The sequence below is a fragment of the Oncorhynchus kisutch genome, linkage group LG10, assembly GCF_002021735.2.
Source record: "Oncorhynchus kisutch isolate 150728-3 linkage group LG10, Okis_V2, whole genome shotgun sequence".
Lineage (NCBI taxonomy): Eukaryota > Metazoa > Chordata > Actinopteri > Salmoniformes > Salmonidae > Oncorhynchus > Oncorhynchus kisutch.
In genome coordinates this window covers 59,160,303-59,174,424 of record NC_034183.2, presented here as the reverse complement: position 1 = coordinate 59,174,424, position 14,122 = coordinate 59,160,303, and the positions used below count along the sequence as shown (strand labels likewise).

Below are 14,122 nucleotides of genomic sequence, written 5' to 3'. Positions count from 1 at the left end.
CTGTATTTAATTTTAATTTATTTATTTATTTTGCTCCTTTGCACCCCATTATTTTTTTTATTTCTACTTTGCACATTCTTCCATTGCAAAACTACCATTCCAGTATTTTACTTGCTATATTGTATTTACTTTGCCATCTTGGCCTTTTTTGCCTTTACCTCCCTTCTCACCTCATTTGCTCACATTGTATATAGACTTGTTTATACTGCATTATTGACTGTATGTTTGTTTTTACTCCATGTGTAACTCTGTGTCGTTTTATCTGTCGAACTGCTTTGCTTTATCTTGGCCAGGTCGCAATTGTAAATGAGAACTTGTTCTCAACTTGCCTACCTGGTTAAATAAAGGTAAAATAAATAAAGGTGGTTTGTTTAGGTGATGCATGTATATGTACACTCATCTCATTACTGTTAATCATGACAAGACAACTGGTATTGCATAGATACCTCATCAAAACATATTTTGCACAGTAAAACATATTGGCACAGAACTCATGTCCAATTGAAAGGAAACACATGCGTCCATGCATACACACAAACAAGCACGCACACACATTCCCACACTCAAAAGCCGCCAGTGGAGCGTAAAAATATATGATCCCCTAAGTGGTCACAAAGGAGCCATCAGTCCTTTTCAACTCCTCTCTCATTCCCACTGTGTAAACAGTGTGTGTGTGTCTGTGTGCGTGTGTGTGAGTGCGATTGTGAACTGTGGAGATCACACCCCATTAGTACCCAACCACTGTAGGCTACCCTGAGGCAGATCTAATGGGCCACAACATCACACAGAGTGTATGAAGAAAATCATAGATGTGCAGATGAATGACTACACAAGGAGTCCAAGAGAATAGCACTTCCTAAAACAGGAAAATGAAGGAATAGATAGAAATGCAAAAGAAATGCATAGACATGCAGACCAAGACCCTTTATTCTGTATAATTGGACTGATCTATGTATCCATTTACCATGTGTTACTACTGTATGTGTTATGCATTATTAAACTTGACTGACCCTTGACTGACTTCAGTTGCTTCTGTAAGTGGTTGATTGGATTCTGGCCTGCTGATTGGTTTATGAGTGAAGTGGGTCAAGTGGGAGCACCGATATCATCATGTGGGATCAGGACCTGAAGACCATGGGGACAGAAACTTCAAAGCCACCAAAAACTACACATAATCAGTCAGACCTCACTCTGTGACAGTCAAGTCTACACTCAAAACTTTAGAACAACAGTGCTGTATGTGCCAATGCCTCAACCAGCATACAGGGTGTCCCATAAAAACGGTCCAGTAAGTTTGCCAGAATTGGCCACTCTACAAAGATATCCTGGGCAATTCTGAACATCCCAACGATGTGGATATTGTTTGTTCTCATCCTCAGATCATCAGTTCATATTTTACTTCAACTTTGCAACAAGGCTTCTGGGGTTCGTGGATGTGCCTGTGGTTTCACTGACGCCCACTTCAGGAAGGCCTGGCAGCTGGAGAACTGAACAAATAGAGACTAATGGCAGGAGAGGTTTTCATAGTTGCCTGGGAAATAAGTGATCAGTGGAGAAATCCATTTCCCATGATGTGGAATGTGCCGGAACCACAGAAGCCAATAGGGAGGGATGGAGAGAGGGAGGGAGAGGAGGAGTAGTGGGCGTAAACAATGGATTTGGGGGCTGATGAGGTCAGACAGCCTTCTGTAAATGTATGAGGACTACCAGGTCCTGTTGACAACAGCTGCAGAACATCAGTATCTCCAATTCTGAATGAGAGCATGGAGCGGAGAGCATGAGAAAAGATGATAAAAAGGTGAGGATTAGAGAGTTGATCGGGTACGAAAAGAAAAGAGAGGAGAGCGATGGAAAATGGCAAATAGTGTGTGAGGAATGAATTATATGTATGAGAAACTTGCCTTCCTTTTGGGACCAATATCGGTCCATGGTCCAAAACTGTCATGCTCTTTTTTGTTGAAGAAACAGCATACTCAGCCCAAGACTGTTTTCCTTGGGATAGAATGGAGTGGGCAATTGTGAGGGAGAACAAATAAGGAAAAGGGGGAGAGAGGGAGGGAGCTGACAGAGAGGGTTGTATGAGTAAGGGAAATCAAGGTTCCAAACTATGACTCATCGTTCTGGTCTCAAGTGTCTTCGGTGTCTGAAGCTTACACCCCCTCTTCTTTCTGCCTTCTAACTTTAGCCCAGTGGTATGTGGTTTTGTGTTTTGGGGACAGACATGAAATGCAGCACATTGACCCCCAGACACTGGGAGAGCTGCCTGCCTTCCTGCTGATTGCCTGATGGTTTGAGAAACAGCCAACAGCCCAGGTCACCAGGGCTCAATGAGTTTTACAAGATTAGCCCAATCACTAACCACTTTGGAATTTGGAAACTATTTGCTGGCACATCAAGGCTTTGTCGATTCTTCGGCATTCCTGACGAGGCTGTATCCATTTGGAGTGTCTAGCAGTGCATCCCTCCACCCACCCCCCTAACCCCCTCCATCTAACTCCCTGTTCCTAGCTCTTGCTGGCTGGGATGGATGTCAATGCTATGTAGACTTCAAGACCTACAATATTGAGAAAAAAAGGGTTCCAAACGGGTTCTCGGTTGTCCCCATAGGAGAACCCTTTTGGTTCCAGGAAGAACCCTTTTTGGTTCCATGTAGAACCCTTTCGGATTACATGTAGAAACCTCTGTGGAAAGGGTTCTACATTGAACCCAAAAGTATTCTACCTGGAACCAAAAGGGTTCTACCTGGAACCGAAAGGGTTCTTCAAAGGATTCTCATATGGGGACAGCCAAATAACCATTTTAGGTTCTAGATAGCACCTTTTTTCAAGAGTGTACAAATAATTAGTGGCACGTTTTTGTATTGGCCTAAAAAATATCCTAACTTCAGGAACTAAAATAAAGAGAACGTGGCAATGGAATTTAAAGCCAGAGTTGATTAACAACCACATTCTATTTGTCAATGAGAAAAGAAAATACAATTAATTTATGCATCATAAAAGCGTTTGCTGCTGCAACAGCCCATTCTTGCTTAATCAATGCTTGGAGTTTGTCAGAATTTGTGGGGTTTTGTTTGTCACCTCTTGAGGTTTGACCACAAGTTCTCAATGGGGATTAAGGTCTGGAGAGTTTCCTGGCCATGGACCCAAAATATTGATGTTTTGTTCCCTGAGCCAATATCGATGTTTTGTTCCCTGAGCCAATATCGATGTTTTGTTCCCTGGATGATTTACTGTTGGCATGACATAGGACTGATGCTAGCGCTTACCTTGTCTTCTCCGGACAAGCTTTTTTCCGGATGCCCCAAACAATCGGAATGGGGATTCATCAGAGAAAATGACTTTACCCCAGTCTTCAGCAGTCCAATCCCTGTGCCTTTTGTAGTATATCAGTCTGTCCCTAATGTTTTTCCTGGAGAGAAGTGGCTTCTTTGCTGCCCTTCTTGACACCAGGCCATCCTCCAAAAGTCTTCACCTCACTGTGCGTGCAGATGCACTCACACCTGCCTGCTGCAATCACACCGGCCTACTGCCATTCCTGAGCAAGCTCGGTACTGGTGGTGCCCCGATCCCGCAGCTGAATCAACTTTAGGAGACGGTCCTGGCGCTTGCTGGACTTTCTTGGGCTCCCTGAAGCCTTCTTCACAACAATTGAACCTCTCTTCTTGAAGTTCTTGATGATCTGATAAATGGTTGATTTAGGTGCAATCTCACAGGCAGCAATATCCTTGCCTGTGAAGCCTTCTTTGATGATGGCACATGTTTCCTTGCAGGTAACCATGGTTGACAGAGGAAGAACAATGATTCCAAGCACCACCCTCCTTTTGAAGCTTCCAGTCTGTTATTCAAACTCATTCAGTATGACAGAGTGATCTCCAGCCTTGTCCTCCTCAACACTCACACCTGTGTTAAGGAGAGAATCACTGACATGATGTCAGCTGGTCCTTTGTGGCAGGGCTGAAATGCAGTGGAAATGTTTTTTGGGGGGATTCAATAAATTTGCATGGCAAAGACGGACTTTGCAATTCATCTGATCACTCTTCATAACATTCTGGAGTATATGCAAATTGCCATCATACAAACTGAGGCAGCAGACTTTGTGAAAATTAATATTTGTGTCATTCTCAAAACGTTTGTGCACGACTGTACAGCGATTGGTGTGCATAAATGTTACAAGACTTCCAAGTCCCCTCCCCATGTATTTCTTAGCGTGAACGTTTGTTGAAGGCGTCATTCAAATCCTGATTTGACAACTGTTTTGTCGCTCACGTTCCTGCGGCGCAACCCTGTATCTCCTTCCCATCTTCCAGCGAAACAATTTCTAAGCAGCATCGCAACACCTCTGCAATGCACATTATGGACTTTACTGGAAACATTTTAATACATCGAAACATATCAAAGAAGACAAGGGTGGCACACATTGAAAATACTATTTTCTATGTACCTTTTCCCTTCATAGCTTATGGAGCGAAAGCGAACTTTCAGCGGATTTTATGGTAAGTTTACATCTGAAAAAATGATTACATAGTCTATACTTGGTATGGAAATGACTTTATTCACATATCTTTATCCTAACTGCTGATACATTATTACAGTTAACATCGGAAAAAAATATTACATAGTATATACTTCGTATGGAAATTACTTTATTCACATATCTTTATCCTAACTGCTGATATATTATTATTGTATGCTAATGCATAAATAAACAGTAAAGTAAAGACAAACTGAAACCATTTGTTTTAAATTTAGTTGCTGATGGTGTACTGGGGCAATGTACTGGAATAAATCACGCTGATCAGTCCCTTACATTTTGAATCAGATCTATAACGTTGTATAGTAATTTTCTACATCGAGACGAGGTAGACTGTCGGATATTCTAGACAGGAGTTGGGATCGGTTGTGTGCCTGGAGCGCATAATTGTGCATAGAGAGAGAGAGCTGACAGTAGCGCATAGCTGGGGACAGTGGGACCAGTGCACTACCATCAGAAATTTTGCAATAAGGGAACCTCTTATGATAAGTGTTTTGCTGCTGCTCCCTTCTTGCTGCTCTCAGATCAGTTACAAGCAGAGTGATTGTGTGAGGTAAGCCTCACTATTCACTGGCCTGTGATGCTGGCAGGATCTCAGTACGGTTGTGCCATGACACACCAGCAGTGGCAAGTGATTTCACTGTTTCGAAGTATTGGGTTTCTTGGGGTCCAATTGAAAGCCGCAGAGGTTTTAAGACACCTGTTTGTGAAATAATTAACCCCTATAATTTATATGAGAGAGCATTGATTTAGAATTTAATATTCAAAGCGTTACAGGACAATGAATTAGGCTTTTGGTTACTCTTGTTCTATTTACACATCATTCTGAATACTGGCAATGGGCAGTCATTTCCTGATGTAGGGGTGCACGCATTCAGAGGAAATTAATCCATGTTAAATCAACTCTGACCTAATTTTGTAAGTTATCCCTGATTTAGTTTCTTAAACAATGTACACGCAGCCCAGATTAGTGGTCTGGTTTTAGGTTCATTCTACAGTATGCTCCTGGGGATGTTGAGAATGTAAGTATGTAAGGGGCCAGAAATAGGATTAGAGAAAGAAAATATCAAAAAACAAACACAACTTTATCTCCCGAGCGCACACACAGACACTCACAATAAAACATTAATGCACAGGAGATGATGGTCCCAGACTCTCCAAAATAATTAGCATACCTTCCTGTAGCCTACTTGAAATTATAATCACTGAAACACATTAACAATGTGAATTTCTAATTATATTTTGGTAACTGGACTGAGAACATTCACTGTCACCTTGTGCACAGTCACCACACCACTAGGGGACCTGGCAGACCTTCTATAGCCACGTCGCAAAAGTAGATCCTCGTAAACTAAGTGACAGTATTTGGTGTTATGCCTATAGCCTTAACCTACTGCCTGGTGATGCAATGCTCTAAAGCAGGGATCATCAACTAGATTCTGCTGTGGGACGATTTTTTCTTGAGCAGATGTATATTTTTAGACTAAAACAAAATAATTTCAAACATTGCTTACATTTGTATATGTCACGTGTCTCTTTATAATGCGTGGGAATACCCGCGAACAGATTTCCAAATTAAAATCACTTGGAGCTGATTTCCTCCTTTTTTATGTCCAACAATTATTATTTTTCATAAACTTTGGGGGCAAATAAAATCAATCACGCCCGAAGGCCACAAGTTGGGGAACCCTGCTCTAAAGGGACCAGGACTCTCCAGTGGAAGCAGCCTCAGAGCTGACCCACTGTGACAGAACCATCCCAGTGCAGAGCTCAGTTCTACAATTTGCGGGCTTTGTGGTACCAGCTGTTCCTCTGAAGACTTAAACCCATTTACTGGGCAAGCAGGAGGACACAGAGAGGGGAAAGAAGAATTGACAAGAAAGGGAGATTAAAAGTGTTTCCATTCAGAGCTTTAGGTCCTTTATTTGACGGCCATAATGAAGCGCGTCCTGCTGTCTTCCCGTCACACACTGCTCCCATTAGTTTCAGATCGCCGTACCTCCCTCCCTCCCTCGTTTAAATACAATCAGACAGGCTGCCCTCGCCAGCCTTTCAGCATAATGTTTACGAATGTGCGCAACTATCCAGGGACAGGCATCCCTTACAACAGATTTGTTTTGACACAGCAGGCAACCAGCCAGCAGCGATCGTCTCTCCTCCCTGCCACTTGCACGCTACCGTCGCAGACGACTAATAAGCCTCTTAATTGAATTGCAGCTAATCGTTAATGAGAAGACGAAACGGTACAGGCGACGACTAAAAACATCCTCAGTCCTCCTTCCCCCTTTCCTTCCCCCACTATCCTAAGCCTCAGTAGCAGCAGCCACAGGTGCCTCTACTCTAACCCCTGTACTCCAAATGAGACCACGTCACACTGACAGGCCATGACACTAATCCTCAGAGACGCTGTGGAGCAGTCAGCCAAAGCCACACGGGGCTAAATTAGATGTTCACTTCCTCAGCATGCAGGTTGAACATGGCAGACTAGAGTAGGCCTACATAAACATGGCTACCTTGTACCCACCTACACAGTCCTGAAGTGCCTTAAATACAGTTAGTTGTGTAAAATTAGAGGTACATTGTAACTCCAGAATACAGACTTATGTCATTTCCGCATTCCTTCTAGGGTGTCAGTTTAATTAAGAGGGTTTGAGACAAACCTGACAATTAAACCATTAAGATTCTGTAAAGCAGGGTTCATCAACTAGATTCAGCCGCTGACCGATTTTTTTTTTGAGTGGATGGTCAGGGGGCCGGAACATAATTACAAATCATTTGTAGACCGCAAGAAGCCTAAAAATATATAATGTTTGATCAAAACATAATCACATGACATTTTTATTAAATCACACATCTCTCTATTGTACATGGGAATAGTTTGGAACAGATTTCCAGAATCACTTGGAGCTGATTTTCTGGTGTTTTTACAGTCTTTTATGCTTTTCTTTTTTTGCTCAGAGTACAAATAAAATCACCTGACCTGACCGCAAGTTTGGGAACCCTGCTGTAAAAACTCTGTGAGAACTGGTCTTGTTGAAATGGATATATTGCAGAAAATACATTTATGACCTGTTGGCCATTAGAAGTGACTCATGAGCCAAAACTGGGTGAAAAGAAGCATTCCCAAAATAAGTCAATGTAGATGTTCAGCAACCGGACACATTTATGTGACCCCATTTATGTGAGTCCTATTAATGGTTGCCTTTTCTCTAACTCTGTAACTCTCTGTGAAGTCTTCTCCAAGCAGCCCTGATGTGGTCTCAATGAAGAAAGAGAGAGGAGCCACTTACCTGTATCTCAAAACACTATCTGGATTTTGGGAGGCAGAGAACAAGAGAGGAGAGGGAGGAATGGAGAGAGGGATTAGAAACTAATCCAGGACACGGCCAATCCCAGAGGAGCTCCTTTTCTTCCAAGACACAGACACAACAGTCGCACGGATTACTGCACTTTAGTGTATTGCCTTTAAAAAAAAGAAGCATTATCCCTTTTGTATAGTGTTTCATTGTCCCTAAATGCCTGGTGTCCCGGGCCTGTGGTAAATGTGCTGAATTCTACAACAAAGGATAAAAGAGGACAACAGTCCCGGTGAGAGGGGAGCGAAGTGACAGGATGTCCCATGGACTATGTGGTGACACACGCAGATAAAGCGCTTTAGTGGAGACGACATGTGTGAACAGACCCCCTGCTCTTTCTGCTGGGTCTCAGAGGGACTGAAAGCTGAACACCCCTGTGGACGGTACATTCAAGATCAAACTTCTATGAGTGAATACTAAAACGACTGAGTGGCTAGTGAGTGACAGGTTGGAGATATTTTAGTTGTTGATTACAGAGGAGAATAAGGTGAGGTTGCTTTCAAAGCAGGATTACAAATTAGTTTCTGGAAAAACATACTGTATCTGAAGGGAAGAAGGAGTTGATTGAGGAGACTTGCGGCAGCCTAGAAACCTCTATCATTAACTGGGAGGATCTGAGTTCATGTGTGTAGGTGCATTAGAGAAGATTATTAGCTGCCAATCAAAGGTGTCAGCCTATTGAGTCACTTCTCAATAAGCCATATCTAAAGTGACCTGGTTGGTGAGAGTTGTTGTCTTGGTGTTGTGTTGGTGTTGAAACCTGTAGTGGTGAGAAGAGAAAGCGCTGGGTGAGAGTGAGGTGGTAATAAAGGTTGTTTTAAAGCTGACATAATCCCATTACAGTTTCTTAACAAGTTATTTATAATCTCCAACAAGTTTATTGGACAGAGCACACAGGGCCAAGCAGCTTAAACATAACCACTTTCAGATGTATAACACTGCCTGACTCCTATCTACTGTACTGTGCCAAGTCAAGAATGAATTTGAACTAGGTTTACAGAAAACTAAATATTTATTCTCATTTTACGAGGATCTCGTAAACCTCTGGCAAGGTGATTAGTGTCTAGACGGGTGGGATGTTCGTTAACTGTTTGTAAACAAGACATTGGATGGTTTTCACAGAAAGGGGTCTCTAGGTAACACTGCTGGCTGTCCAGCTTTGACAAAAGATATTGGTGCTCATTTTAAAGGTAGGTATAGACTTCAGTTTGGACTGATCCTAAAAAGACAAGAACAAGAATATTTTGTAAAGCCTCATTGCTTAACTTTGAGAGGGAAGTTTAAGGACCTGTATATTTTTGTTGCTGAAGGGAAAGGTGCATTTAAATGACCTAATTATAGAAATTGCTGTGCACATCTAAGATTGATTTAGCTCTAGAAACGTTCACAGGAATGAGCTTGCCAACAGAGAGAGCATCATAGTTATATTGTTAGTGTTCACAAGCAGAAACACAAGTTCAAAATAACAGTCAGGCAATACTCCAATCCACAAAGAGTGAAATGTATTTTGTCTGATGGACAGAATATGAGCATCTCTTGGTATTCTCTCACTCTTTCACTGCACAAATACTGGATGAGTTATGTTTCACTGTCAGTATATATTTGGAGCCGCAACTGGATATATTTTCTGAACTGACATTCAAAAACCCACCGTCTGGGAAAAGAACAGTGGATCCCAAGCTCTCAGACCACATAGGCTGTGGTTATTCCAGAATCCCTGGGATGTGTCATTCCTCTTCTTTTTATTCCTCATGACTGAAAGCTGCTGGGAAGGAGGACAGGATTTCTTTGAGGCTGGAGTCATTCTAAAGCACAGAATTGATCCTGAGATAGAAAGCTTTGGATGTTGACTGACCCCATAGATAACCCATCATTCAGCTGAAAACTTCAGTGGGACTTCCTAAAGCCAAACTGCAGGCTTACGCTCGATGAATAGCTGGCACTTGCTGCCGTGTGGAGAATGTATTCTACACACATTCTCAGCACATCATTTGTGTTTTTCTTTTTTTTAAGGATCCAGAAAGTTGTTTAAGTGTCTTTTAACACTCATTTTACTTTGGAAAAGTTGACTGATTTCTTACTGGATTTTTTATCCCCCTGATTAATTATATTTTAAGGGTAGTCATCTCTGCTACCATGAGTCTGGGAAAACTGCCAGGGATTAAAGGCCTAGGGTCGGGCTCTCAGGGGAAGAGGCGCTTTAAGAGCGAACTCTCCGTGGACATGATCAGCCCACCGCTCCCAGACTTTCGCCACACCATGCACGTGGGCCGCGGTGGCGATGTGTTTGGAGACACCTCCTTCCTTAGCAATCATGGGGGCAAAGGGGAACCAGTGAGCCCCGATTCACCCACCAGTAGCACGAAGACCACCCGCTTCTTCTCCCGCACCCTGAGGCATGTACGCAGGTCCCCTGTGCCCCGTGCCAGGATCGGTTCCCGTGACCTTTCACCCCCACCGCCTCCTGTCTCACCCATCATCAAGAACGCCATCTCACTACCCCAGCTGAACATTGACATGCCCAACGGCTACCAGAGGGTGTTGTTCCCCAGCTCAGAGAGCTCCCCAGATGCCTCCCTCTACAGCTACGGTAAGAACATCTGTAATGGGAAAAAGCACATATTGCACACATGCACACACAGGTTGCCATTCCTCTTCTCAAACCTCCAAACAGACGCCTCCCGGGTGGCGCAGTGGTCTAGGGCACTGCATTGCAGTGCTAGCTGTGCCACCAGAGACTCTGGGTTAGGGTTAGGGACAATTGGCCTAGCGTTGTCCAGGTTAGGGATGGTTTGGCCGGTAGGGATACCGTGTCTCATCGTGCACCAGCGACTCCTGTGGCGGGCCGGGCGCAGTGCACGCTAACCAGGACGCCAGGGGCACGGTGTTTCCTCCGGCACATTGGTGTGGCTGGTTTCCGGGTTGGATGCGCGCTGTGTTAAAGAAGCAGTGCGGCTTGGTTGGGTTGTGTTTCGGAGGACGGATGGCTTTTGACCTTCGTCTCTCCCGAGCCCGTACGGGAGTTGTAGCGATGAGACAAGACAGTGACTACTAACAACTGGATACCACGAAATTGGGGAGAAAATGGGGTAAAAAAATCAACTTTAAAAAGTCAAACAGATAATTTTTTTCTGAGTCATCTGAAATTACCTTCGTTACACCTGCGTACAATTATGCCTATAAACACAAACTGGGGAGAGAAAGATACCGAGAGGGCATTTCCTGTCATCTTCTGTGTTTGTGGGCTACTTGACTGCACCGCATAAACCCAACACTCATCAACTCCCTTTTAAATCCCTGCTGGTACAGCGAAACTGTGTGTGTGTGTGTGTGTGTGTGTTCAGGGGTAGGGTTTTTTAGAACAGTATGTGGGATGTCTGGAATTCCCCCCAGACACTGGAATAGTTACCCAACTCAGATGGAATGTACCCAAATAAAGAGAACCAACAGAGGGCACAGAGAGCTAGATGATCTGGGGGATCAACAGGTTAACTCACACTGTACCACCTCTTACTGTGATGTACATGTTCATTTGTATATTCTGGTCATTTCTTTAGCTCTTCTTTCTTAAATCTCCTGTCCCATTTTCCTCTCATTCCTTGTCTACTCTCCACGTCATCAACTTTTTATTTTAAAAGAAGAAAGTTCCTTTCTCTTTCCCACTCTGTTATCCTCTTTATATGCCTTTCTGGGTTCTCCTCTCACTTCTCTTCAATAGCGGCTGAGAACTGTCCACTCGGCAAAAAACCAAGCCCTCCCCCCATCTCACACACAGGTAGCATTCAGAACCAGTGAAGTCATGGCACCGTGGAATGTGTGTGTGGGTTGGGCTGGTGCTCTGAAACGACTAAACACCTTGCTTGTTTTATACTGTCACCCTCTGGCCAATGAGGCAAACTGCAAGGTTCCCTGACATTATTTTCAATGCACTTTTTGAAAGTTGGTTTCTCTGTCTAATGAAAGTACTTGGATATTATACTGTAGCTGCAGTAATAGAAGAGACAATGGCCCTTTAAGGCAAGAACTGTTCTAAAAATGTTTTACATTTTAATATGTTTGTCTCCTGTCTGCAGGTCTGCAGTCTGGTTTCGTCACACTACCCCGCCACTCCCGCCTTGATAAACAGCTGCAGGACGGCACCGGACTGTTCGCTCAGGACTTTCGCTGTGGCTCGCTCCCAGACAACGGCTTCGCTCTAACGCGCTCCGACTCCTTCACCTCGTTCACAGTGGACCTTGGCCCCTCCCTCATGAGTGAGGTTCTGGGCATGATTGACAGCCCCAGTTGCCTCACTATGCCCAATCACAGCTGGGAGTTGGGGGAAGAGGAAGAGGAGGAGCAGAGCTCTGTGTTTGAGCTGGCTGTGCAGAGCCCCATGCTAAGCTCATCAAACCCTTCCATGTCAAGCACTCCACTCAAAGTGAATGTGAACAACAGGGGAGAGGAGGAGGATGGGAGGTCTCTTGAGACACCAGATGCATCTATGGGGTCTCCTACACAGGTAGAACCAGTTATGGAAGCTGAGAGGTTCCAGAGAGCAGCTGACATGCTGGCGCGTCACTACGGGGGAGGCTCCTTCTCCAGGAGTCATCGCAGCGATTCTGCCTCCTCCTCCTCACCTCTCAGCCAGCCTAAAGTCCCCTACGCCTTCCCTGAGGAAGAAGAGATCAAAGTCTGAAACATTTACCAAATGTCTCTCATTGTGAGGTAAAGAATACTTTTGATCATTAGACTACTTACTGAGGGACCTTGGTTTTGAATCCTTGCACTCAAGACCTTCTGAGGGATCCATGTTTTTCAATAAACCTTTTACATGAATGATTTGAATTGGAAAAATCCTCATAAGACCTCTCGTCTACCATCTAACAACTGGATCAATACTGTCTCTTGTTCAGTTCTAGAGAAGCTTGTCTAGAGTTTCTCAGACATGATCTGACAGCAACATTGGACAGGGTATATATAAAAATAAACTTTAACATGTCAGATTCCATTATATCTTCATAAGAAATATACCTTATACTAAGCAGATTCCATTAAACTGTCATTAAATTCTGGGATGGAACAATCTCTTGATATCGTGCAACTCTGTGCTATAGCAGCTGCAGTACAACAGTCACACAAGATGCCATACAACGACCAGAAGGAAGGACACAGTGATGAGCCGAGGCTGTGTCTGTCAAAAGCACTCAGTGGTCATTCACAGACATGCCACATGGAACATAATACATTTTATTTTTAGAAGACAAAGGAAGGATTTCCAGCCTAATGATACACTCCTTCTGTGAAAAGGATTGAAAAGGGAGATAAAACATGACTATCTGCAAAACTATTGGTAACAGTATGTGGATACTAAAGGGACAATACATTTTGTTTCTATCCACCTGATCTAAATTGACATATCTTCAGTGACAAAATCGGTTAGACCGAACACAAAGCCAGTTTCATAAATGATAATTTCCTGAGAAAAGTTTGATAGGAATAAAGATTCTCACTAATATCTGAATTAATATCAGAGATGGCACTGCATGCTAAGGTTGAAATGAAGGGTGTGCCCTGTAAAGCGTATCAAACTAATTTTGGATACACAGCCCTATAATAGTTTAAACGTATAGCTGCCTTACAGTGAGTTATTGTCAACTACTTTTTCCAAGTATGTTTGTTCTCAGTGTTATGTTCATACATGGGAGTATAATTTATTTTTAAATAACAAGGAAACAAATGCATTGTCATGCATGAAGGTAATCAAATGAAGTTGAATATTAGCTGTTCATAAGACTACAGGTACCCGACTTAAAATGACCAGTACAGACATGTGATGTCACATATGAATACAGTATGTATACGGAATGAGATACGATTGTCTAATTTGATCCATTTACCAGTATCTGTCATAGCAGTCATATTCTTAATAAATACTGTTTTTTAATCAGCATTGGTTCTGTCCTTTTTGACACATTGAGTGGATAAAGAAACATTTTCAGAAACAAGCAGTGATTTTCAACCAGGAATTGATAGTCACTATAGACCAGAGGTAACTTGATTCAGCCGTGGGACGATTTATTTCTGAGTGAATAGGGGGCTGGAACATAATGATAATAATTTGTACACTGCACATTGACCACAAGTAAGACCAGACAGATATTGTATTTGGAAATAACATAATAAGTTCATACATTGAGACACTATCACGTCTCTACTTATTCAAGGGATTACTTGGGAACAGATCTACTAGATCA

At 43.1% G+C, this 14,122-nt stretch overlaps 1 protein-coding gene across 1 annotated transcript; it reads left to right on the top strand.

The window, feature by feature from the left end:
• The first annotated feature begins 4,092 nt into the window (after window positions 1–4,092).
• Window positions 4,093–13,816, top strand: LOC109898594 (cdc42 effector protein 1-like). The gene is made up of 3 exons (XM_020493617.2): window positions 4,093–4,492; window positions 7,764–10,476; window positions 11,960–13,816. Exons 2-3 carry the CDS (start codon window positions 10,023–10,025, stop codon window positions 12,562–12,564), a joined length of 1,059 nt encoding a protein of 352 aa, XP_020349206.1. The 5' UTR covers window positions 4,093–4,492; window positions 7,764–10,022; the 3' UTR covers window positions 12,565–13,816.
• The last annotated feature ends 306 nt before the right edge of the window (window positions 13,817–14,122 follow it).

Excerpts from the sequence above, each read along its gene's own strand:
- LOC109898594 (XM_020493617.2), top strand. The coding sequence starts at position 10,023 with ATGAGTCTGGGAAAACTGCCAGGGATTAAAGGCCTAGGGTCGGGCTCT. Across the intron at positions 10,477-11,959 it reads TGCCTCCCTCTACAGCTACG|GTCTGCAGTCTGGTTTCGTC; the intron begins GTAAGAACATCT and ends TCCTGTCTGCAG.